The 25,944-nt window shown below is 45.1% G+C and overlaps 1 protein-coding gene across 1 annotated transcript in view; it reads left to right on the top strand.

Annotated features, from left to right (window-relative positions):
* TBC1D5 (TBC1 domain family member 5) overlaps positions 1-25,944 on the top strand; it is a 595,354-nt gene that overhangs the window by 508,963 nt on the left and 60,447 nt on the right. The window contains exon 19 of the mRNA XM_052643045.1: positions 14,289-14,539. Within this exon, the coding sequence (XP_052499005.1) occupies positions 14,289-14,539 (251 nt within the window). The remainder of the gene's footprint in view (positions 1-14,288; positions 14,540-25,944) is intronic.

The raw sequence follows: 25,944 nt of genomic DNA, 5'->3' as shown, positions 1-25,944 counted from the left end.
CTGCCCCTGTCCGAGCACGCCTCCTCATGGGAGCAGCAGCCCAGGGAAGCTGGCGGAAGGCTGGGTTGGCCACTGAGCCCTGGGGCTGGGTGCCCGTGGAGGCTGTGGCTCCTGGCGTTGTCCACACAGGGCCTCCAGCCGTTCAGCTGCAGTTACGGTTTCCTGCCCCAACTCTGGTTCCTGTGGGTTTCCGCTCTGAATTCACCTCTCAAGCTCTCCAGTCTGGGAGGAGCAGTTTGCCCTTTGACCTCATTTCTTTTAAAGAGCTATGAAAAAGTTGATTTTTTTTTTCAGTTTGTTCAGCTCTTTATTTGCTGTTAGGACAGAGTAGAAACTTCCAAAATTCCTACATGCTGGACTGGAAACTAGAAGCTCACTTGCCTGGAATTAATGCAGCCCCAGAGTTTTATTTTTCTCCACCATCAGCGTAGGCTCAGGTTAGCCTTGGGGACCCAACCAAAACATTCACCTCTGGGAGTTTGGTTGTTGTTTTTGGTTTGTTTGTTTTAATATGAATTCATGTTAATCCACACCTCCATATTCTATGTATAGTGTGCAGTTGTAAAACATTTTAACCTAAGTGCGTACGCTTTTTTTAATCTCCGTTAAATTTTATCTCTCACTGATTTCTCTTGCTGCCCAGCTGAGAGCATTGTAGACTTTGACTGCTTTATCTGATTGGCCTCACGTTCCTAAGCACACGTTCTCTTCCTTCACGTCATGAGACTGTAGGGTTTTCTGTCCAAAAGGAGCACAGTGTCATACAGCTCAGACCCCTTGGTTTAAAGATGCGGAAGTTAAGGTCCAGACAATAAGCTAAGTAACTCTTCCCAAATTACATAACTCAGTGACAGAAGACTATGACCTTGAATTTTAACAAAGTGCTGGTGAACTTTTCACAGGTCTGCGAATCGTCTGAGGAGTGCAGGGAGATTCAGCAGTACACGTGAGGTGCAGTTGTTCAGATACAACTAAGGGTGTGTTATACTCACTGACACCTTGATAAGATCTAATAGAGGTCAGCACTCGAAACAAGAAATACAGCTGTCTTGTTTTTTAAATTAGTTTTTATTGGAGTATGGCTGCTCTACAGTATAGTGTTCGTTTCTGCTGGACAACAAGGTGAAGCAGTTGTCCGCGTAGCCCTCTTTTTAAGAGTTCGTTCTCCTTTAGGTCACCACAGCGCTGAGCAGAGTTCCCTGCGCTGCACAGTAGGTCTTCGTTCGTTATCTGTTTTACACACAGTGGTGTACATATGGGCTTCCCAAGTGTCTCAGTGGGCAAAGAATCTGCCTGCAGTGCAGGAGAAGCAGAAGACACCCACTCCAGTACTCTTGCCTGGAGAATCCCCTGGACAGAAGAGCCCGGCAGGCTACAGTCCCCTGGGTCGCAAAGAGTCGCGCACAACAGAAGCAGCTCAGCACACGCGCGTGTACCCGGTGTATTTCTATCAGTCCCAGTCTCCAGCTCATCCCACCTGCCCTTCCCCGCCTGCTATCCATAAGTTGGTTCTCTGTGTCGGTGGCTCTGTTTCTACTTTGCAAATAAGTTCATCTCTCTCATTTTCCTAGATTCCACATATAAGTGATGTTATGCAACATTTTTCTCCTTAGGACTTACTGCCCTCAGTATGACAGACTGTGGGCACAGTTTGACAGACCGAATGGCACAGTTCGGGTCCTTTTTGTGACTGAGTAATATCCCACTGTATGTCCCTATCCACCTGCTCTTCATCTGCTGATGGACATTTAGGCTGCTTCCGTCTCCTGGCTGCTGCGAACCGCGCTGCTGTGAGATCGGGGCCCACGCATCATTCTGAGTTACGCTTTTCTCTGGTCACATGCCCAGGAATGGGATTGCTGGGTCACATGGGAGTTCTGTTAGTTTTTTGATGAACCTACAAACTGTTCTCCACAGTGACTTATCAATTTGTGTTCCCACCAACAGTGTAGCATTCCGTTTTCTTCCCACCTTCTCCAACATTTATTGTTTGTAGACTTTTTAATGTTGGCCATTCTGACCAGTATGAGGTAGTACCTCATTGTAGCTTTGATTTTCATTTTTCTGATGATTAGTGATATTGAGCATCCTTTCATGTGTTTGTTGACCTTCTGTATGTCTTCTCTGGTGAAATGTCTATTTAGGTCATTGGTCCGTATATTGATTGGGTTGTTTGTTTTTGATATAGAGCTACGTGAGCTGTTTATGTATTTTGGAGATTACTCCCTTGTCAGTTACTTTGTTTACACCCATTTTCTTCCATTCTAAGAGTTCTCTTCTTGTCTTGTGTATGATTTCCTTTGCTGTTCAAAAGCTTTTTTAAGTTTAATTATGTCCCATTTGTTAATTTTTGTGTTTATTTTCATTACTTTTTGAGTTGGGTCAAAAAAGATTTTGCTGCAATTTACGTCACAGTGAAAGGCAAAGGAGAAAGGGAAAGATATACCCAACTGAATGCAAAGTTCCAAACAATAACAAGGAGAGATAAGAAAGCCTTCTTAAATGAACAGTGCAAAGAATTACAGGAAAATAATAGAATGGGAAAGATTAGAGACTTCTTGAAGAAAATTAGAGACACCAAGAGAACATTTCATGAAAAGATGGGCTCAGAAAAGTACAGAAACAGTAAGAACCTAACAGAAACAGAAGATATTAAGAAGAGGGGGCAACAATACACAGAAGAACTGTACCAAAACAGTCGTAATGACCCAGCTAGCCATGATGGTGTGATCACTCACCTAGAGCCAGAACATCCTGGAGTGTGAAGTCAAGTGGGCCTTAGGAAGCATTACTACAAACAAAGCTAGTGGAGGTGATGGAATTCCAGTTGAGCTATTTCAAATCCTAAAAAATGATGCTGTGAAAGTGTTGCACTCAGTATGCCAACAAACTTGGAAAACTCAGCAGTGGCCCCAGGACTGGAAAAGGTCAGTTTACATTCCAATCTCAAAGAAGGGCAATGCCAAAGAATGCTCAAACTACCACACAGTTTCACTCATTTTACATGCTAGCTGGCACGGTAATGATCAAAATTCTTCAACTTAGGCTTCAACACTATGTGATCTGAGAACTTCCAGACGTACCAGCTGGGTTTAGAAAAGGCAGAGGAACCAGAGATTGAATTGTCAAAATCCACTGGATCATAGAAAAAGCAAGGGAATTCCAGGAAGACATCTACTTATGCTTTATTGACAACGCTAAAGCCTTTGACTGTGTGGATCACAGCAAACTGGAAAATTCTTGCAGAAATGGAAATACCACACCACTTTACCTGCTTTCTGAGAAGCCTGTATGCAGGTCAGAAAGCAACAGTTAGAACTAGACATGGAACAACGGACCAGTTCAAAATTGAGAAAGGAGTACATCAAGGCTGTATATTGTCACCCTGCTTATTTAACTTCTACGCAGAGCACATCATGCTAAACCCTGAGCTGGATGAATCACAAGCTGGAATCAAGATAGCTAGGAAAAATACCAACAACCTGAGATATGCAGACACCACCCTTACGGCAGAAAGTGAAGAGGAGCTAGAGAGCCTCTTAATGAGGTGAAAGAGGAGAATGAAAAAGCTGGCTTAAAACTCTACATTCAAAAAACTAAGATCATGGCATCTGGTCCCATCCGTTCATGGCAAATAGATGGGGAAACAATGGAGACAGGGGCTGACTTTATTTTGGGGGGCTCCAAAATCACTGTAGACAGTGACTGCAGCCATGAAATTAAGATACCTGCTCCCTGGAAGGAAAGTTATGACCAACCTAGACAGCATATTAAAAAGCAGAGACATTACTTTGCCAACAAAGGTCTGTCTAGTCATGACCAGCGGCCATGTACAGATGTGAGAGTTGGACCATAAAGAAAGCTGAGCGCCGAAGAATTGATGCTTCTGAACTAAGGTGTTGGAGAAGACTCTTGACAGTCCCTTGGACTGCAAAGAGATCCAACCAGCCCATCCTAAAGGAGATCAGTCCTGGTTGTTCATTGGAAGGACTGATGCTGAAGCTGAAACTCCAATACTTTGGCCACCTGATGGGAAGAGCTGACTCACTGGAAAACACCCTGATGCTGGGAAAGATTGAGGGCGGGAGGAGAAGGGGACGACAGAGGATGAGATGGTTGGATGGCATCACCAACTCAATGGACATGGGTTTGGGTGGACTCTGGGAGTTGGTGATGGACAGGGAGGCCTGACGTGCTGCGGTTCATGGGGTTATAAAGAATCAGACACGACTGAGCGACTGAACTGAACTGAACTGAACCTGATGCATAGAGCTGATTGATACGAAAATTCCATGATTCTGGGAAATTTTTAAATCAGGAAGAGAAGAGGGCAACAGAATGTGAGTTGGTTGGATGGCATCACTGACTCAGTGGCCATGAGTGTGAGTAAACTCCAGGAGATGGTAAGGACAGGGAAGCCTGGCATGCTGCAGTCTGTGGGGTCATAAAGAGTCAGACAAGGCTTAGCGGCTGAACAACAACAAATGTCAGATAGTCTTCTGCCTGATTTCCTCTGAGAGTTTTGTCGTGTCTGGCCTTACATTTACGTCTGTGATCCATTTTGAGTTTGTTTTTGTGTGTGATGTTAGGGAGTGTTTTAAATTCATTCTTTTACATAATGCTGACTAGTTTTCTCAGCACCGCTTATTGAAGAGACTTATCTTTTCTTCATTGTATATTCCTGCCTCCTTTGTCAAAGATTAGGTGAACGTGGGTGCCTGAGTTTATCTCTGGACTTTGCGTCCTGTTCCATCGATCTGTATTTCTGTTTTTGTATGAGTACCATACTGTCTTGATTACTGTATTCATGTAGTATAGTCTGAAGTCAGAGAGCCTGATTTCTCCAGCTCCATTTTTCTTTCTCAAGATTGCTTTGGCTATTTGAAATTATACAATTTTTCGTTCTGATTCTGTGGAAAATTCTGTTGGTGATGTGAGAGGGATTGCACTGAATCTGTAGATGGCTTTCGATAGTAAACTGGTTTTCACAATGTTGGTTCTTCCAGTCCAAGAACACGGTCCCTTTGTTTGTGTTGTCTTCGGTTTCTTACATTGGCGCCATAGTTTTCTGTGCACAGAGATTTTGCCTCCTTAGACAGGCTTGTTCCTAGGTGTTCTGTTCTCTCTGTTGTGGTGGTAAATGGGGTTGTTTCCTTAACTTATCTTTCAGATCTTCATTGTCAGTGTACAGGCATGCAAGACACTTCTGTCCATTGGTTTCGCATCCTGCTGCTTTGCCAGAGTCGTCGCTTAACTCCAGTAGTTTTCTGGTGGGAAGTTTAGGACTTTCTGTGTGCAGCGTCATGCCATCTGTGGACAGTGGCGGTTTAGGACTTTCTGTGTGTAGCGTCACGCCATCTGTGGACGGTGGCGGTTTAGGACTTTCTGTGTGTAGCGTCACGCCATCTGTGGACAGTGGCGGTTTAGGACTTTCTGTGTGCAGCGTCACGCCATCTGTGGACAGTGGCGGTTTAGGACTTTCTGTGTGCAGCTCACGCCATCTGTGGACAGTGGCGGTTTAGGACTTTCTGTGTGCAGCGTCACGCCATCTGTGGACAGTGGCGGTTTAGGACTTTCTGTGTGCAGCGTCACGCCATCTGTGGACAGCGGCGGTTTAGGACTTTCTGTGTGCAGCTCACGCCATCTGTGGACAGCGGCGGTTTAGGACTTTCTGTGTACAGCTCACGCCATCTGTGGACAGCGGCGGTTTAGGACTTTCTGTGTGCAGCTCACGCCATCTGTGGACAGCGGCGGTTTAGGACTTTCTGTGTGCAGCTCACGCCATCTGTGGACAGCGGCGGTTTAGGACTTTCTGTGTGCAGCTCACGCCATCTGTGGACAGCGGCGGTTTAGGACTTTCTGTGTGCAGCTCACGCCATCTGTGGACAGTGGCGGTTTAGGACTTTCTGTGTGCAGCTCACGCCATCTGTGGACAGTGGCGGTTTTGCTTCTTCTCTTCCAATATGCACTCTCTCTGTCTCCTTTTCTGCTCTGATCTCTGTGGCAAGGGCTTCCAAAACTATGCTGAGTAAGTGGCGAGAGTGGGGAATCTTGCCTCAGAGGAAACGCTTTCTGTTTGTCACTGTTGAGAAGGACGTTTGCTGTGGGTTCATGGTTTATGGCCTTTATTATGTTGAGGTAGGTTCCCTCTGTGCCCGCTTTCTGGAGAGCTTTTATCATAAATCAGTGATTTTGCCAAAAGCTTTTCCTGAATCTATTGAGATGATCATATGGCTTTTATTCCTAAGTCTGTTAACATGGTGTATGATACTGATTGATTGGTCTGCACATATTGAGGAATACTTGCACCCTATCTGATCACGGTGTATGATACTGATTGATGAGTATATACTGAAGAATGCTTGCACCCTATCTGATCACGGTGTATTATACTGATGGGTCTGCGTATACTGAGGAATACGTGCGCCCTATCTATCTGATCACAGTGTATTATACTGATGGGTCTGCCTATATTGAAGAATATTTGCTCCCTATCTATCTGATCACGGTGTATGATACTGATGGGTCTGCGCATATTGAAGAATACTTGCACCCTTTCTGATCACGGTGTATGATACTGATTGATGAGCATATACTGAAGAATGCTTGCGCCCTGTCTATGTACCTGATCACAGTGTATGATCCTCTTAATGTGCTGTTGGATTCTGTGAGCTCGTATTTTGTTGAGGATTTTTGCGTCTATATTCATCAGTGACACTGGCCTGTAATCACGGTGATGGTAGCCTCGTAGAATGAGCTTGGAAGTGTTCCTCTCCCTGCAATTTTGGAAGAGTTTGAGAAGGATGATGTTAGCTTTTCTCTAAATGTTTGATAGAATTCACCTGTGAAGCCATCTGGTTTTGGACTTCTGTTTGTTGAAAGATTTTTAATCACAGTTTCAATTTCATTGCTTGTGATTGGTCTGTTCATATTTTCTGTTTCTTCCTGGTTCAGTCTTGAAAGGTTTTACCTTTCTAAGAATTTGTCCATTTCTTCCAAGTTGTCCATTTTATTGGTATGCTGCTGCTGCTAAGTCGCTTCAGTCATGTCCGCCTCTCTGCGACCCCATAGACGGCAGCCCCCCAGGCTCCCCCGTCCCTGGGATTCTCCAGGCAAGAACACTGGAGTGGGTTGCCATTTCCTTCTCCAGTGCAGGAAAGTGAAAAGTGAAAGTGAAGTCGCTCAGTCGTGTCCGACTCTTGGCAGCCCCATGGCCTGCAGCCTACCAGGCTCCTCCGTCCATGGGATTTTCCAGGCAAGAGTACTGGAGTGGGCTGCCATTGCCTTCTCCGTTATTGGTATGCAGTTGCTTGTAATAGTCTCTTATGATCCTTTGTATTTCTGAGGTAACAATTGTAACTTCTCCCTTTTCATTTCTAGTTTTATTGATCTGAGTCCTCTCCCTTTTTTTCTTGAGGAATCTGGCCAAAAGTTTATCAGTTTTTTTCAATCTTCCCAAGGAAACAGCTTTTAGTTTCATTGATCTTAAGAAATAAAGTTTTCTTAGAACAACTTGTTTTTCGTGAACCAGACAGGCTGCTTATAATAAATTCAACCATTTCCAAGTAGTTAGTAAAAATATTTATATAAAGCAGCTTATTTAAGTTTGGTTTCCACAATTCCTTTGAAAAAATCGGAGTATTTCATTATTTCCATTATTCAGATATTTGATTCTGTTTTCATTTAACAGAACAAAATGAGTAACAAACAAAATAAACCCAACTAGCTACAATTTTAAATGTATCTAAACAACAATTGAATCAACAGACTATTTGAAATTGGAGGAAAATCTATGCTGCTGTTGCTTTAATCAGATGCAAATATGTAGCTTTAAGTGCTTTTATTGGGAAGAAAAGAAAAATGATTGAATGGATGAATGAACCAAGCATTCAACCTTTGGGGACAGAGATGAAAATAACTAAAAATCAGTTTAAAACTCACTCTTTTGACAAAAATATAAGCAAGCGTCTAACAAAATTTTTATTACAAAAGGAGTGAGGTAAATAAATATTCGATACTTAATATTAGACTTGAAAAATAAACCTCTAGGTAAGAAGGAAATAAATCAGGGTGGTGTCAAGATTTGGATACCAGAAAGGAAAGGTAGTGAGGAATTTTTACAGAGACAGTACTTTTAAAACAAAAAAAGCTTTAGAAAACTTTTAGAAGGTTAATGAGAAAAGCTCATGATCCTGGTAGTAAAAAGGCATTGGAGAACTTAGGAGCTCTTTCAGTAAATGGAATGCAGGTTACAAAGCCAGGCTGCAAGAGATCACGTTGGTAAAAAGAGGCAGCAAGAGTCACCATTTCCAGAGTTCCAGAAATTCAATAAAAGGGGCCCAACCGTGAAGCCAGGTCAGGTTCTGGTACAGTGTTTTGAAGGATTCGTGGATCTTGCAAAAAATGCCTCTGTTGCTACTGATTTAACCTGTTGAGGAAGCTTGTGCCAGTGGGTCAGTTTTGAAGCAGTTCCTCTACATGGTGCTATTTTTAATTACAGTGTGTAGTGAACAGCAGTACTGGAATTACATAGAACTAGGCACGCATTAGGTTTGATATTCACTGTCTTGTTAACTGCAAAGCCCTCTTAGCCCTCTGTCTACACTGGTCTCACCTTTATTCCAGGCTAGTCCAGTCCTCACTGGCCGTCAGCTCTCTTGACAGCTGCATTAATTTTCCTTCGTTTAGCACATGCGATTTAATAGCCAGTAGTGCTTATTGCAGATTGCTTAGTACATCTTGGGAAGAAGGCTGCTGCTAATATTTAAGCTCTGTCTTAGCTAACTTTCTCATAAACATTGTCATGCCTGAAACACAATCAGTGGACAATGTGCTTAGCATGCTCACCCTAGAAGTACCTTGGTTAAGATTGTTTCTGTCTGAAAATACAGACTCACCTTCAGTAGTTGTTTTCTAAATAAAATACTCTTCTAGAAGCTCTGGGTACTGGATGAGGGGAAATTGGTTAAAAACAAAAACTATACAAAAAAAGGATAACAGTGCTTATCCCCTTTTCAGAGCTATTCAGATGAAAAATTGCTCAGCATGAGCTTGATCTATATGTTTTTCCTGGTTATTAGTAGTAATGAAGATGCATTAACCATAGTCTCCTGATAATGCGCTAGCAGTTTCTTAGTACTTTTATCAACATATAAATTTTAGAACTGGCAATCTGGGAGTTCGACTAGTACATTTTTGTTTATAAAAAAGGGTGACAACATCATAACTTCTTCATATCTGTGAATTATGAATCCCGACTTTCAGACGAGCGCAACGAGAACGCAGTGGAACTTCAGTGTCGTCATAGCTCTTCTTTCCTCCCCCACTGAGGAGAGGGGACTGCACACAGGCTGCCGAGTGCAGTGCCGTGCCCGAGGCAGATGCCGTCTGAGTCCGTAATCGATGAGTGCTTTCCATGTCGCTCACTCCTTTTCTCAATAAACACGTCCTGAGTGCCTTCCCTGCTGCTTAGCTGTAATGTCTGTCCATTGAAAGGCTTTACTTCCTTAGGAAGCAGCGGAAACTTACAAGTGATGTGTCATCACTATATATCATTATCTCTCTTGGGAAACATTGTTATTCAACGATTTTTGGAAGGACATTACAAAGCTCGTTTCTTTGAAGATGAAATAATGCAAAATAAACCATTTGGAAAAGGATTTTTTTTCAGATTTAATTGTGTTATAAATGAATAGTTCTTTCTTTTATAAAGCTGAACTCCAAGCCTCCCATACCTAGCCTGTAACATTAGCTAGAATCATTAGAGAAGATTTTATGGAAAGGAGAAGCGTAGAGCCCGTTGATTTTTGCTGTAGGACTCTGGGTCAGTCATGCCTTAGAGCTCTGTCTACTTTATCTGTTCCGAGATCTGCCTAGTTCAGTTCAGTCACTCAGTCGCCTCCCTGTCCATCACCAACTCCCGGAGCTCACTCAAACTCCTGTCCATCGAGTCGGTGATGCCATCCAACAATCTCATCCTCTGGCATTTCCTTCTTATCCTGCCTTCAGTCTTTTCCAGCATCAGGCTCTTGTCCAGTGATTCAGTTCTTCCCACCAGGTGGCCAAAGTATTAGAGTTTCAGTTTCAGCATCAGTCCTTCCAATGAATACTCAGGACTGATTTCCTTTAGGATGGACTGGTCAGATCTCCTTGCGGTCCAAGGGACTCTCAAGAGTCTTCTCCAACACCACACTTCAGAAGCATCAATTCTTTGACACTCAGCTTTCTTTATAGTCGAACTCTTACATCCATACATGACTACTGGAAAAACTGTAGCTTTGATTAGATGGACCTTTGTTGGCAAAGTAATATCTCTGCTTTTTTATATGCTGTCTAACTTGGTCATAGCTTTTCTTCCAAGGAGTAAGTGTCTTTTAATTTCATGGCTGTGGTCACCATCTGCAGTGATTCTGGAGCCCAAAAAAATAAAGTCTCTCACTGTTTCCACTGTTTCCCCATCTATTTGCCATGAAGTGATGGGACTGGATGCCATGATCTTCATTTGCTGAATGTTGACTTTTAAGTCAACTTCTTCACTCTCCTCTTCTACTTTCATCAAGAGGCTCTTTAGTTCTTTGCTTTCTGCCATAAGGGTGGTATCATCTTGAATCCAGCTTGTGCTTCATCCAGCCCAGCATTTCTCATGATGTGCTCTGCATATAAGTTAAATAAGCAGGGTGACAATATACAGCCTTGGCGTACTCCTTTCCCAATTTGGAACCAGTCTGTTGTTCCATGTCCAGTTCTAACTGTTGCTTCTTCACATGTATACAGATTCCCGGGAGACAGGTAAGGTGGTCTGGTATTCCCATCTCTCTCAGAATTTTCCACAGTTTGTTGTGATCTACACAGTCAAAGGCTTTGGCATAGTCAATAAAACAGAAATAGATGTTTTTTCTGGAACTCTCTTGCTTTTTCTATGATCCAGTGGATGTTGGCAATTTTATCTCTGGTTTCTCTGGCTTTTCTAAATCCAGCTTGAACTTCTGGAAGTTCACAGTTCACATACTGTTGAAGCCTGGCTTGGAGAATTTTGAGCATTACTTTGCTAGTGTGTGAGATGAATGCAATTGTGCGGTAGTTTAAACATTCTTTGGCATTGCCTTTCTTTGGGATTGGAATGAAAACTGACCTTTTCCAGTCCTGTGGCCGCTGCTGAGTTTTCCATATTTGCTGGCATATTGAGTGCAGCACTTTCACAACATCGTCTTTTAGGATTTGAAATAGCTCAACTGGAATTCCGTCACCTCCACTAACTTTGTTTGTAGTGATGCTTCCTAAGGCCCACTTGACTTCGAATTCCAGGACGTCTGGCTCTAGGTGAGTGATCACACCATCGTGATTATCTGGGTCCTGAATATCTTTTTTGTACAGTTCTTCTGTGTATTCTTGCCACCTCTTCTTAATATCTTCCGCTTCTGTTAGGTCCATACCATTTCTGTCCTTTATTGAGCCCATCTTTGCATGAAATGTTCCCTTGTTATCTTTAATTTTCTTGAAGAGATCTCTAGTCTTTCCCATTCTGTTGTTTTCCTCTATTTCTTTGCACTGATTGCTGAGGAAGCCTTTCCTATCTCTCCTTGTCTTTGGAACTCTGCATACAGATGGGTATATCTTTCCTTTTCTCCTTTGCCTTTAGCTTCCCTTCTCTTTTCAGCTATTTGTAAGGCCTCTTCAGACAACCATTTTGCCTTTTTGCATTTCTTTTTCTTGGGGATGATCTTGATCCCTGCCTTCTGTACAGTGTCATGAACCTCTGTCCATAGTCCTTCAGGCACTCTTGTCTATCAGGTCTAATCCCTTGAACCTGTTTGTCACTTCCACTGTATAATTATAAGGGATTTGATTTAGGTCATACCAGGATGGTCTAGTGATTTTCGCTACTTTCTTCAGTTTAAGTCTGAATTTGGCAATAAGGAGTTCATGATCTGAGCCACAGCTCCTGGTCTTGCTCTCTGTAGAAGACTCTCTGTAGAGCCTTCTCTTGTGTTGTTGGAAGAGGGGGTTTGCTATGACCAGTGCATTCTCTTGGCAAAACTCTGTGAGCCTTTGCCCTGCTTCATTCTGTACTCCAAGGCCAAACTCACTCCACGTATCTCTTGACTTCCTACTTTTACATCCCAGTCCCCTATAATGAAAAGGACATCTTTTCTGGATGTTAGTTCTAGAAGGTCTTTCAGGTCTTCGTAGAACCGTTCAGCTTCTCCAGCATTACTGGTCGGGGCATAGACTTGGATTACCATGATATTGAATGGTTTGCCTTGGAAATGAACAGAGATCATTCTGTCGTTTTTGAGATTGCACCCAAGTACTGCATTTCAGACTCTTTTGTTGACTATGATGGCTACTCCATTTCTTCTAAGGGATTCTTGCCCACAGTAGTAGATATAATGGTCATCTGAGTTAAATCCACCCATTCCAGTCCATTTTAGTTCACTAATTCCTCAAATGTTGATGCTCACTTTTGCCGTCTCCTGTTTGACCACTTCCAATTTGCCTTGATTCATGGACCTAACATTCCAGGTTTCTATGCAATATTGTTCTTTACAGCTTTTTGCTCTACTGAGAGCTCTGTCTACAAGATCCTGATGCTGGGAAAGATTGAGGGCAAGGCAGGAGGCGAAAGTGGTAACAGAGGATGAGATGGTTAGATAGCCTCGTGAACTCAATGGAAATGAGTCTGAGCAAACTCTGGGAGACAGTAGAGGACAGGGAAGCCTGGCGCACTGCAGTCAAGGGGCCACAAAGGGCCAGACCCACTCAGCGACTGAACAGCAGCTAGTAAAGGCAAGGCTACAGCTGTCACATAAAACGCGGGAGAATCACCATGTACCTGCTATCAGGTAGATCTGAGAAAAGGAAGTGATGGCAAAGTTTAAGGTGACTAAAATCATGACAAGTGGATCTCTCAGATTGTTTCCAGTTTCCTACTCTTATAAAAACAAAGCTAAATGTGAGAAAATAAGCTGCTACTAATGATTGGATTACATACTGATATTGACATGGACAATGTCCCACAAGTAAAATAGTCTAACTGGTCCTCCGGATAATAGACCCGAGATACTTAAAGCCAGTTACTCATTTGGGAAGTAATCATTCATTTTAACAGCTGTTGACTTGGTGTCCTGTCTCTGCCAGGCTGAGCATCGGCACTGGCAAACCCCAGTCGCCGGGAGAGGCCTGTGTGAGCGGGAGGGGAGCGTGGAGGGGCCCTTGGGCCCTGCAGTGAGCTCACTGTGACCTCAGGGGTGGGCTGGGAGCTGGGGAGCACAGCCAGACCGAGCAGGCAGGGCTGCAACGCAGAAAACTCACTGAGACGCTTTGTGAGGAGGGCGAGACCAGGAAGGAACGAGCGTTCAGAGGAGGGCTGCAAACGAGTGTGCACCCGAGTGCACGCGCAGCAGGCAGTGTGCTCATGGGAGACACGCAGAGAGGAGAGATCGCGAGGCGGGCCGGGGCTCTGGGAGCAGCCGTCTCCAGAGGGCCGAGCCGCTGGGACCCTGCCTGTGGGCGGCGAGCCGGGGCCGGGGCCCAGGTGAGAAGGGTGCGTCTGCCTTTTAGCAAGGGTAGGCAAAGAACACCTGGTATGTGCTGGCAACGGAGGGATGGAGACAGCATCCTTGTCTCCAAGGCATTTTGTTGCACTGGGGAGTGAAGAGGGCAGACACACCGGGCAGACCAGGAAAACGTGGTGTGTCGGGAAAGGGAAGCAGGGCCGCAGGAAGCGGGTGTGGAGGTGGGGCGGCGGGGAGGGCAGACTCGGGTCTCGGGGCCAACCCGCGATGGACTCTGTGGGCTGGCTGCACGGCTGTCAGAGACGCTGCTGTTTCAGAATCGGGGGAGATGCGGCCTTGGGGGAGACCTGGTCTCCCCTCGCTCCCCTTTGCGGCCACCCCGGGCTTGCCCAGCCCTGACCGCCCCTTCAGAGCCCGCCTCGCAGGCTTCCGTCACCACCTACTTCCATGGCAGCGTAACGAGCGTACTTCTTGCCTGGACTCTCCAGCAGGGGAGCTGTGTTTCAGACAGGTGCAATGTTGGCACTGTTAGGCCCTGTTGAGTAAAGGAATGGAAAAAAAATTCCACAAGCCGCATCTTCAAAAGTCTTGCAGTTGGATTGTCCTGTGGTCACTTTTAGGTTTCCATACCTCACTCTGTACCTGATCTCGTAAATGGCCCTTTTCAAAGCATGTGAGCTATGTCTTTGTATCAACAGCATATGTGATATTCTGATTAGAGAACAGAGTTGTTCTCTAATTTAAGTAATGTGTCTCCACATTTTTTTTTTACAGGACCAATGCCAAAGGCGCTCCCCTAAATATCAATAAGGTCTCGAACAGCCTGATTAACTTCGGAAGGAAGCTGATTTCCCCCGCGGCAGCCCCGGGTGGTGCAGGAGGCCCCGTGGCAGTGGGCAGTGGCAGCACCCCCTCCCCGGCGGCGGCTCCCACCAGGACCTTGGCGGAGGCCCCCAGGCACGCTCTGCAGCAGCAGCAGCAGAGGCTGATGAAATCGGAAAGCATGCCCGTGCAGCTGAACAGCGGTAAGGGAGGGTGCTAGACCCTGGGCCTTCCTCACCTGACTTCGGGGAACCACCGTCCTAGAACGAGGGACTAATGCGAAACTCAACTGTAAAACATGTTAGATTGTTTTCAAGTGGGAATTTCAGATACTGTACTGTTCTTAAGAACTTTTTACGAGCTAATTTGTTAAAGTACTTTCTTAACATTTCTGCCTCAGTGTGCTTGCATTTGAGTCGTGGTCACACCCACCGAGCGTGGTGTGAACAGCAGAGAGCTTGTCACAGCAGAGAGCTTGAGGCCTGTAGACCGAGGTCTCTGCTGACTTTGTGCAGTGATGCCTCTGGCTAGGAGAGCATTGGCAAGGGGCGGGCCTGGGACCCTGGGCTCTGCCGGTCCCAGCTTTCACCCCTGCGGTTGGTTCGGAGGAGGCAGGTCACCAGGCTTGCGTACCTTTGAGGAGCACAAAGCAGAGCCCCAAACGGGGGACAGGGCGGGCAGGATGTCTTGCGCAGCCAGGGCCCGTGTCCACGTTGGGGCACCGGGAGAGGCGGAGAGCGTGAGACCAGCTCTCGGTGTGCGGGTGCCGGGGCTCGGGGAGTTGCCCTCCCCTTTAGGGGCTTCCCAGCACTTCACCTCGCTCATTGTGTTCGTAAGAGAGCCTTTCGGGTTCCTACCCAGAACTTTTTCTCGTATTTTCCAGTTACCTCCAAAGATGTGTGAATCAAGCCAGTTAGAAACAGCTACATTTATTCTTAGCTGTGGGCTCTGCTGTCTGTATTCTGGAAGCACGAGATACTAACATGATGGCAGAAAGTCTACAGAAATCAATCCTGAGGCCTCACAAAGCCTGGAGTCCGTGGCCATTTAGTGTTGGAGCAGATACCCCTCTTGACCCCTGCCTCATCCACATCATAAAGGAATCATAGCCTGGATCATAGCCAAGTTCAGTACCCAACAGTCAGTGTTGACAATAACAATAATATATTGAATTGTTAGATATTAACCCATGTTCCGTATACTCTGTTTAAGACGATTGCATCCAACGTTACCAAAATTTTAATTACTGGTATTTAAAATGGTAAACTTAAGTTAAATGGACTCTATATGCCAATAACAGAAAACAAACTGTGTGTGTTCAACAATCAGTGTGCTTCTATTAGTTACATTTATCTGTCGTTGCCTATATGAAGTATTAGACTTTATATAATTGCTGTTTAAATTTCTATTAGAATATTCCATTTTACCTTACATAGGAACATCTTTTAATATTATTACACTCTTCTCTTTTTAATGCAGAGCCATCACACGTGATTTAAAGAGAAGGAGACTGCAAATCTGTAACATATTGTAAATGTATTTTAATGCCAGGAGACATGCCCACTTCCAGGATGGAAATGAATGTTATTTTATATATTTCTTAATTGTACTGTTTTATTGTTCTAAACAAATATGATTTCAATATTGCTTTGATAACAAGCCATAGTTAGTAGTAATTCTAACTGATGGCAGGCAAATGAGTCAGAGAATCTCTTAATGCCGTAGCTTAAATTTTCTGAGGAACCAAGCCAAATGACTATAGAAATATAAAGTTGTGTCTCTAAGGAAATGTCAAGTATTAATATCACAGTGAGTGAGAAAGGAAGTACATGAGGACTGAACAATTGATGAAAACTAAGCCCCCAGTTATAAGGGAGCCACAGAGCACTTGAGCAGAGCATTTGGAACAGGAGCATCGCTGGGGCGTTCCGTGACCAGTCCCTGTGCGTCACGGAAGCGATCTTGTTTGGCAGCTCTTCGTTTCATTTCTGGTTTATTCTTCTCATGTCAACCTACAGAAAGCTTCTCTATTCATATTAAAGATGCTCAGTCTGTCGGGGCCCCTCGCTGAATGAAGGCTTCAATAAAGTAGACCAAAAGGTGAAGAGACCAGTTTGTACTGGTAGAAGCGGGGTAGGTTGGTCCTTCACTTGCTCTCCAGTGAACCACAGGCCGAAACCTGAAACATTCTGACCCTTTTCCCCACCCGGAAATAAGGGTTTGACCTGACCCCTGGGGAGCATGCCAGCTCTGCAAGCCTGTGGTTCCTTAGATGAAAGGTGTGTTAGTTAACTCTCCTCCAGCAGCGGTTCTTTCTGCGGGTGTTTCCCGCCAGTGTCCTGCCGCGCCCTGATGCTGACCTGAACCTGCTGTGTCCCCTGGCCCGGGAGGGGGTGAGCACAGTGCGGACTCCTTCCCAAGACCCGCGCTGGGACAGGGCTTCTGACTGTCTCGGAACAGCCCTGTGCTTCGTGCCTTTTTAGTGCACTCTGTAGGAAAACTTGAACCTTGTTTCGAAAAGCGGTTGTTTATGCAGCTGGAAACCCTTATGGCTAACCCTTATGGGTTAGTTAACTCTCAATTATCTCTGCTCATATAGAGGAAGAGTTCTATGAGAAAGCCAGCATTCAAATATCTGTTACTTGAAGTGCATTCTGCCATGGGCATCTGTGTTGGGGGTGGGGTCCTGAAGGAAGGAGGGAGCACAGACGGTCCTCCAACATTTTCCAGGTGACATCAATGTTAAACTTAGCTTCAGTCTCTAAATATACATTAGTAGGTGATCCAGAAGCTGCCGAGTAAAATGAGTGGCAAGCGTAAACTTGGAAATCTTCGAGAGTACAGAACATGAGGCACACTGCTTACCAGTGAATAGAGGCTTAGCTGGATTAGGAAACTCAGGGCCTGGGGAGTTCCACTGAAAGTTGTTTACCAGTTATTTGGAGTATGTACCTACCTGCAGGCTTTATTTCCGCTATGGGAGAATATAAATGCATGTCCTGTTAATTGATAGGAATGGTCTAATTACAACCCAGTAATGTCCAGATGAGCTCTCTGTGCTTGAATCCTCATTACAGCCAGTGGTCAAGGCACTGAAGGTTGTTATATAATTCAAAAATAGATTTTTTTTTTTTGCTATTGTATAGGAGCTACAGGGAAAGCAGATCTGTTAATTATGTGTTATCATACATAGAAAATGTGGTGCCTTTCAAGAAGGCTTGTTTTTCAGCTTGTTAATCTCAAAATAGCACAAGGCTTCAGATGCTGACCTGTCCAGGAGAGGATTCGGTTGACAGTGGCTGTACTTCATGGTGAACTTTGTCATCCAGGAAGGAAATCAGAGACCCCTAAAAGTCTTGCTTCTCAATGGTCCTGTACCTCAAGTGCTTCTCAGCATTTCCTTTTCCTTTCTTTCCCTTACCCTCCTTTTTCTTTGTATGTTTTTTTAGTTTGAGCACTTCTTTATTTTAAGCATTTACTACAGGTCCAATTTGTAAATGAAATCTTGCCTATAGTAAGTATATCAAGTTTAAAGGGTATGCAGTTCACAGATTTATTTTTACATGTTGACATTTCTAAGTGCATGTGGTAACTTATGAAATCTTTTCAGTACTTAATATGAAATCAGAACTTGTCTAGGTCTTTATCTTATCACTGAAGAAATTGGTTTCAAGTTTCGTTAAAAATATATTTTGTCTGTTACAGGAGGAAATCGATTTCAAAGGAACATCTTTACTTCTTAATTAAATACATAGATACTTTTGGATAAAGAATTTTTTAAATAAGAAAATATAAAATCATGCTGTTATTTGTAGGACAGTGAAATCTGCTCAGCAGTATCCATTGATGGCTAGTTTCCTGTACTTTAGACCTGTAGAAACTTTTTTTTCCTCAAGAAAAACAGGCGCAAACTTTAAAGGAAACACTTTAAAGATTAGAAATACTTTATTTCCTTTAAGAAATACTTTATATTAATTTTTCTAAGATTGTGTTATGGTTTGATTCACTGTACTCTTAGTAATTAGGTTGATAGGGAAAAGTATTATAGCATTAACTAGGAAAGAAAAGCTAATTATTTTCCTCTTTATGAAATCTAATTATTTTTTCTTACGAAATCCAGGCGATGTAGTTACAGGAAGCGATGCTCAGGTTTCTGGTCCTGTCCAGACCCTGACTGGCCTCCCAGGTACAGTTACCGTGGCAACGCAGTATCTCTTTGCCTGCAGTCTCACTGCCTCCTCCCAAACTCCATTTTCCTTTTTGCCACCCACCATTCATGCCATTTACCAGCTCACTCCATTGTTCAACCACTGAGTGGCACTGTTGTCTAGGACAAAAGTCCCCTCTCCCATCATACCTTGCTAGCGCCAGAGCTGACTGCAGCCTGGCTCTTAATGTTTCTTTACCTGAGTTTGTACCAGTCTCTTTCCTTGCAGTATGCGGCACTCTAGATCCTGTGGTTCTTTTAACACCACATTGTAACTGGCAGTTCATGCTGAGGTGTTTTTCAGTTGCAAAGGTGCTCTGTGATAGGATTTGACAGATTGGCTCTGAGGTTAAACACCTTAGATGCTGTGTAATCTGCTTGTTATTGTATGTATTAGCCAGAAGTACTTATTATAGTTTACAGAGAAGAATTACAACTTGATTTCAAAATTTGTTTCTAAGTACAGGCTTTGTGTTATGAGTCATTTTAACAGAATTAGAATTCAGCGTGAATTCTATGTACAGTAATTGGCAATGATTTAAAATAAAAAGACAATATTTAAATATCATAACCGTGTGTCCAAAATCTAGAAAAAGTTTATTTAAGAAATTTAAAACAATAGTAATCCATATTCAGCACCTCCTATGGAATTTAGAAACATAAATATTTAAAGTTGCTGCATTTATCTTTTATTACAAAATCTTTTAAAATATTCTGTAGAGAGAAAGTCTGTATTAAATGGAAGGCTAGACTAAGAATCCTCCCTTCAAATTCAGACTAAAAAGAGGACAGTATTAATAGAAATTCATAAATGTCTTCCTTAGTTTAAAATATCCGCACAGTAGTCATGCTGCTAGCATTAAACTGCTGTTCTAACAATGACATGTCTCCGTAATATCTGTGCTTTTTAATAGCGTAACAGAAAATAATATGTCATGGTTAGGACATGAGTGGTGTGTTGACTTAACGTGGTAAACATACCGTGGGACAGAGGGGTGTGATCTTGCTTCTGTATATAGTTCTGCATTTCCCTGGTAGGGTTTCTGGCTGTGTTCTGGTCATTGACCCGCTGACCTTTAGGGCTTTTGGAGCTCTCAGAGTCTGTGAAAGCTGCCGCTTACTCTGCGCAGTGACCTAAGTAATAACGGGCTGCTGTGGCGTAGCTGGTGCAGGAGGCAGATCAGCGACTCCTCTTTCCCCTTGTCAGGTATTGCAGCCACGTGAATGCTGATGAGATTTTCTGACCCGGTGAGAATTCACAGGACTTAACTTTGTTTCCCTTAAAAGTATTTTTTTTTTTTGGCTGTACCACACAACCTGTGGGATCCTAGTTTCTTGGCCAGGGATTGAAGCTGGGCCCACAGCAGTGAAAAGCATGCAGCGCTCACCACTGGCCTGCCAGCGAGTTGCCCCAGGCAGCTGTTGAGCGGCGTTCTCTTGTGGCAAGGCTAGTTTGCTGCAGAGTGTGTCTCTGGCTGCGAAAGCCTGATGGGCTTAGACCTGTATGGAAAGAGAAAGCTAAAGGCTGCTTCCTGTTCTAACTTCTGCTTCTACGCTGCTGCTCAATCCATGTTTTCCAGTAGACACATGAACAGCGTCCCTTTTTAAACAGACTCTTAAAGAAGGCGATGGCAGCATTTTGTTCAGATGACTTGCATTAGAGAGGTGGGATCGTCTCCCTCCCTCAGCAGGCACGTGCCGGGTGCCTGCAGTGTGCATTAGAGAGGTGGGATCGTCTCCCTCCCTCAGCAGGCACGTGCCGGGTGCCTGCAGTGTGCATTCGAGAGGTGGGATCGTCTCCCTCCCTCAGCGGGCACGTGCCGGGTGCCTGCAGTGTGCATTCGAGAGGTGGGATCGTCTCCCTCCCTCAGCGGGCACGTGCCGGGTGCCTGCAGTGTGCATTCGAGAGGTGGGATCGTCTCCCTCACCCAGCGGGCACGTGCCGGGTGCCTGCAGTGTGCATTCGAGAGGTGGGATCGTCTCCCTCCCTCAGCAGGCACGTGCCGGGTGCCTGCAGCGTGCCTGTAGAGAGGTAGGATCGTCTCCCTCGCCCAGCGGGCACGTGCTGGGTGCCTGCAGTGTGCATTAGAGAGGTGGGATCATCTCCCTCGCCCAGCGGGCACGTGCTGGGTGCCTGCAGTGTGCATTAGAGAGGTGGGATCATCTCCCTCGCCCAGCGGGCACGTGCTGGGTGCCTGCAGTGTGCATTCGAGAGGTGGGATCGTCTCCCTCCCTCAGCAGGCACGTGCCGGGTGCCTGCAGTGTGCCGTTGAGGTGAAGTGAAGTGAAGTAAGCTCGCTCAGTCGGGTCCGACTCTTTGTGACCCCGTGGACTGTAGCCCACCAGGCTCTTCCATCCATGGGATTCTCCAGGCAAGGATACTGGAGTGGGTTGCCATTTCCTTCTCCAGCAGTGTGCCCTTAGAGAGCTAGGATCGTCTACCTCCCTCACCCAGCGAGCACTTACTGGAAGCCTGCAGCGTGCCCTTAGAGAGGTAGGATCGTCTCCCTCGCCCAGCGGGCACGTGCTGGGTGCCTGCAGTGTGCATTAGAGAGGTGGGATCATCTCCCTCGCCCAGCGGGCACGTGCCAGGTGCCTGCAGTGTGCCCTTAGAGAGGTGGGATCGCCTCCCTCCCTCCCTCATGCCCTCCCTGACCACGTGCTGCCTGCAGTGGGCCAGGCTCTGTTTTCACCGGTCGCTGGGCCTCCCTCCCACTTCGCCAAGCTGCGTGGGCATCACGGGCACTTCAGATGACTCAGGCAGGTCCACCTGGTCAAGAGCCAGCTCTTTTTCTGAGCCCCTGTTCCGACTGCCCTGTCTGCCCTGCCCAGCAGGACTGTAACAGTCTCACAGGGAAGGGTCCAGCGGCTTAATGAGACAGGAGGCCAGATAAACAGCTTTCCCCTGCAGTGGACAGTGGGGCAAGCCCTGCCCCGGTTTGGAGAGGTCACTGTGGGTTTGCCTCAACCCAGCACACTTCCTGCAGTGTCTGAGAGCAAGGGGAGGTAGAAGGGACCCAAAATAGTTAGTGGTGGCAACAGAAAGCTTTCTAGCAGTCTCTGCTGGAGAGATTCTTGGGGCTCAGTAATCCCAGAAGCTGGAGAAGCTCATCAGAGGTTCCAGACCCACAAGAACAGACACACTTTACAGGGAGATAAAATATCATGTAGCCTTGCCACGTGTCTTTTTTTGGAGCGGTGGGGCAGATGTCAGGAAAGGAAGCAAATATCAGTATTTGCAATAATTCTTCAATTGTAGGTAGTCTTTTCTTATCATGAGGTCTTATATCTGTATCTTTGCCTTTTAACACACAATAATTATATGGGTTTTAATTTTTTGAAGAAAATTACAAATATAAAGTGATATCTCACAATCCAGGCCATTAAATAATTTTTGGAAAATTGTTGGAAAGATCGTTTTCTCAGTGTAGGTTGCAATCATAAAAGACATGCCACAGGAGAGTTAATTCTTTTGTCAACTTAAAGAATTTTCTTCAAAATTATCTTTAGAAATAGCACATATGTCCCCAGGAACTTTTTTTGAGAGATACTTAGGAATTATTAATTCATAAACTTAAAATTCAGAAAACTAAGATCATGGCAGAGAAGGCAATGGCACCCCACTCCAGTACTCTTGCCTGGAAAATCCCATGGACGGAGGAACCTGGTGGGCTGCAGTCCATGGGATCGCAAAGAGTCGGACACGACTGAGCGACTTCACTTTGACTTTTCACTTTCATGCATTGGAGAAGGAAATGGCAACCACTCCAGTGTTCTTGCCTAGAGAATCCCAGGGACGGGGGAGCCTGGTGGGCTGCCGTCTACGGGGTCGCACAGAGTCGGACACGACTGGAGTGACTTAGCAGCAGCAGCAGCAGCAGCAAGATCATGGCATCCAGTCCCGTCACTTCATGGGAAATAGATGGGGAAACAGTGGAAACAGTGTCAGACTTTATTTTTGGGGGCTCCAAAGTCACTGTAGACGGTGACTGCAGTCATGAAATTAAAAGACACTTACTCCCTGGAAGGAAAGTTATGACCAACCTAGATAGCATATTGAAAAGCAGAGATATTACTTTGCTTTACTTTGCTGACTAAGATCCGTCTAGTCAAGTCTATGGTTTTTCCAGTGGTCATATATGGATGTGAGAGTTGGACTGTGAAGAAAGCTGAGTGCCAACGAATTGATGCTTTTGAACTGTGGTGTTGGAGAAGACTATTGAGAGTCCCTTGGACGGCAAGGAGATCCAACCAGTCCATTCTGAAATCAGCCCTGGGGTTTCTTTGGAAGGAATGATGCTGAAGCTGAAACTCCAGTACTTTGGCCATCTCATGCAAAGAGTTGACTCATTGGAAAAGACTCTGATGCTGGGAGGGATTGGGGGCAGGAGGAGAAGGGGGCGACAGAGGATGAGATGGCTGGATGGCATCACCGACTCAATGGAGGTGAGTCTGAGTGAACTCCGGGAGTTGGTGATGGATAGGGAGGCCTGGCATGCTGTGATTCATGGGGTCGCAAAGAGTCGGACACGACTGAGCGACTGAACTGAACTAAACTGAAATTTAAAATATAGGGACACAGACATACATAGACATTACTTCCAAAGGGAAATTATAATTTCCAACAACTGCAGTATATAAATATTATCATATAATGGACCCTTAGGAAAGAAATTTATATTTCTTAAGTTAGTGCCACACACAGACATTTTTAAAATTTGTGTCTGTGTGTGTTCATGTTTCAGATATGAGTGAATGTACATAAATGCATATGCATAGATGCCACTATGCATGTTATCAGGTTTTCCCTTTTCGTTGTGGTTTGTCTCAGTTTATTGAATATAGTTCCCTGGGTTGTACAGTAGCACCTTGTTTATCCACCCTATAGATACTAGTTTGCGTCTGCTCATCCCAAGCTCACAATCCATCCCTCCCCTGCACCCCAACGCTGGCAGCCCCAAGCTTGTTCTCTGCGTCTGTGTTGCAGATAGCTTCATCTGTGTCACACGTGAGGCACCACATGTAAGCTATGTCACACGATGTTTGCCTTTTTATTTCTGACTCAGTTTGCTTGGACTTCCCTGGTGGCTCAGACGGTAAAAGCATCTGCCTACAGTGCAGGAGACCTGGATTCAGTCCCTGGGTTGGGAAGATCCCGTGGAGAAGGAAATGGCAGCCCACTCCAGTATTGTTGCCTGTAAAATCCCATGGACAGAGGAGCCTGGCAGGCTGCAGTCCATGGGGTCGCAAAGAGTCGGACACGACTGAGCAACTTCACTTCACTTAGTTTGCTTAGTCTGATAATCTGTAGGTCCATCCACGTTGCAGCAGATGGCATTATTTCATTCCTTTTATGGCAGACTGTCACCAGCTTAGTTTTTTGAATGCTGAGTTTTAAACCAGCTTTTTCATTCTTCTCTTGCACCTACATCAAAATGCTCTTCAGTTCCTCTTTGCTTTCCGCCATAAGGGTGGTGTCATCTGCATATCTGAGGTTATTGATATTTCTCCCAGCAATCTTGATTCCAGCTTGTGTTTCATCCAGCCCAGAGTTTCTCATGATGTACTCCTTTCCCAGTTTGAAAACCAGTTTGTGGTTCCATGTCCAGTTTTTACTGTTGCTTCCTGCATACAGATATCTCAGGACGCAGGTCAGGTGGTCTGGTATTCCCATCTCTTTCAGAATTTTCCACAGTTTGTTCTGATCTACACAGTCAAAGGCTTTGGTGTAGTCAATAAAGCAGAAGTAGATGTTTTTTTGGAACTCTCTTGCTTTTTTTATGCTCCGACAGATGTTGGCAATTTGAACTCTGGTTTCCTCTGGCGTTTCTAAATCCAGCTTGAACATCCAGAAGTTCACGGTTCACATACTGTTGAAGCCTGGCTTGGAGAATTTTGAGCATTACTTGGTTAGCATGTGAGATGAGTACAATTGTGCAGTAGTTTGAGCATCCTTTGGCATTGCCTTTCTTTGAGATTGGAATGAAAACTGACCTTTTCCAGTCCTGTGACCACTGCTGAGTTTTCCAAATTTACTGGCGTATTGAGCGCAGCACTTTCACAGCATTGTCTTTTAGGATTTGAAATAGCTCAACTGGAATTCCATCACCTCCTCTAGCTTTGTTCATAGTGATGCTTCCTAAGGCCCCCTTGACTTCGCACTTCAGGATGTCTGGCTCTAGGTGAGTGACCACACCATCGTGGCTATCTGGGTCATTGCACCGTATGTATGTATCACCTCCACCTTATCCATTCATCCGGAGATGGACATTTTAGGTTGTTTCCATGTCTTGGCTATTGTAAATAGTGCTGCTGTGAACATAGGGGTTTGTTTGTTTGTTTGTTTGTTTAATAGAAAAAGGTTGAAAAGGATAAAAGTCTCCCTTCCCACTTAACCACTGTTAATGTAAAACTAAAGTGCATGTAACATTAGACAGTCCCAGTTAACTAAAGGGAAAAAAGAGGAAAAACAGCTCCTTTTTCTCCTCCACTTCCTTTTGCCAGCCTATTTCACTACAGGTATCCATTGTTAAGTTTCTTATAACTCCTTCTAGGACAAAGAAAAAATATTTTAAACTAAAGGGTAACAGGTACTTCACGTTAATATGCTGACAGCTCGTGTCTGGAGATGACTTCACTGTGAAGCCTCCAGATGAAAGCAAAATCTGTGCAGTGCAGGTGACAAGCAGTAAGTGGCTGGGACAGAGATGAGGGAGGCCAGATCAGCTCAGGCAAGACATAGTGCGACAGGACGGAGAGCCTGCTCCTGCCCGCAGGGAGGGCCGCAGAGCCTAAAGGCTGTCCTGGAGGATGGCCGGGTAGCAGTCCCTGTGCGTGCTGTCGAAAACGAGAGTCCTGAAGCAGAACAAGCAGTTCCATTGCCTTCTAAATGATCGCTTTAAGAAGACACAGGAGTACAGAATATGTGAAACAAATTAAGGAGACTCCTCAATTACCTAGAGCACGCCTCTTTTTTGGGAAGACTTACTCCAAAAGACATTGAGTGAATGAGTTGTTGGATAGAGAACAAGGTCAGAGTTAGCCCTTTGCCATGAGAAGATCTCATTCCACGTTTCTTTCATTTGAAGTCGCGTTTACTACAGCCCTTTCTAAGGGAGCAGGGCGATGAATCTGTGCTCAGCATGGGCTCTGGAGTCAGGCCTGAGTTGGAATCCGGCCTTAGTCACTGCCTTGTTGGATGCCCCATGGAGGCTGCTTGACCTCTCATCTGTAAAGAGAAAGGACAGCTGCTTTGGGGGTGGGGGGACGGCACCCCCACGCCTGTCCGCCGCAGGGACTGGAGGGTGCCGCCTGCTGGGGGCGGTCGTGGTGGTGGGGTCATCATGAGCCTCCTCAAGTGCCTCTTCGGCCGTCAGGGTCAGCCGTGTGAAGCAAACCACA

Source organism: Budorcas taxicolor, chromosome 1, assembly GCF_023091745.1.
Source record: "Budorcas taxicolor isolate Tak-1 chromosome 1, Takin1.1, whole genome shotgun sequence".
NCBI lineage: Eukaryota > Metazoa > Chordata > Mammalia > Artiodactyla > Bovidae > Budorcas > Budorcas taxicolor.
The sequence above is the reverse complement of the archived record's forward strand: the minus strand, read 5'-3'. Positions and strand labels throughout refer to the sequence as shown.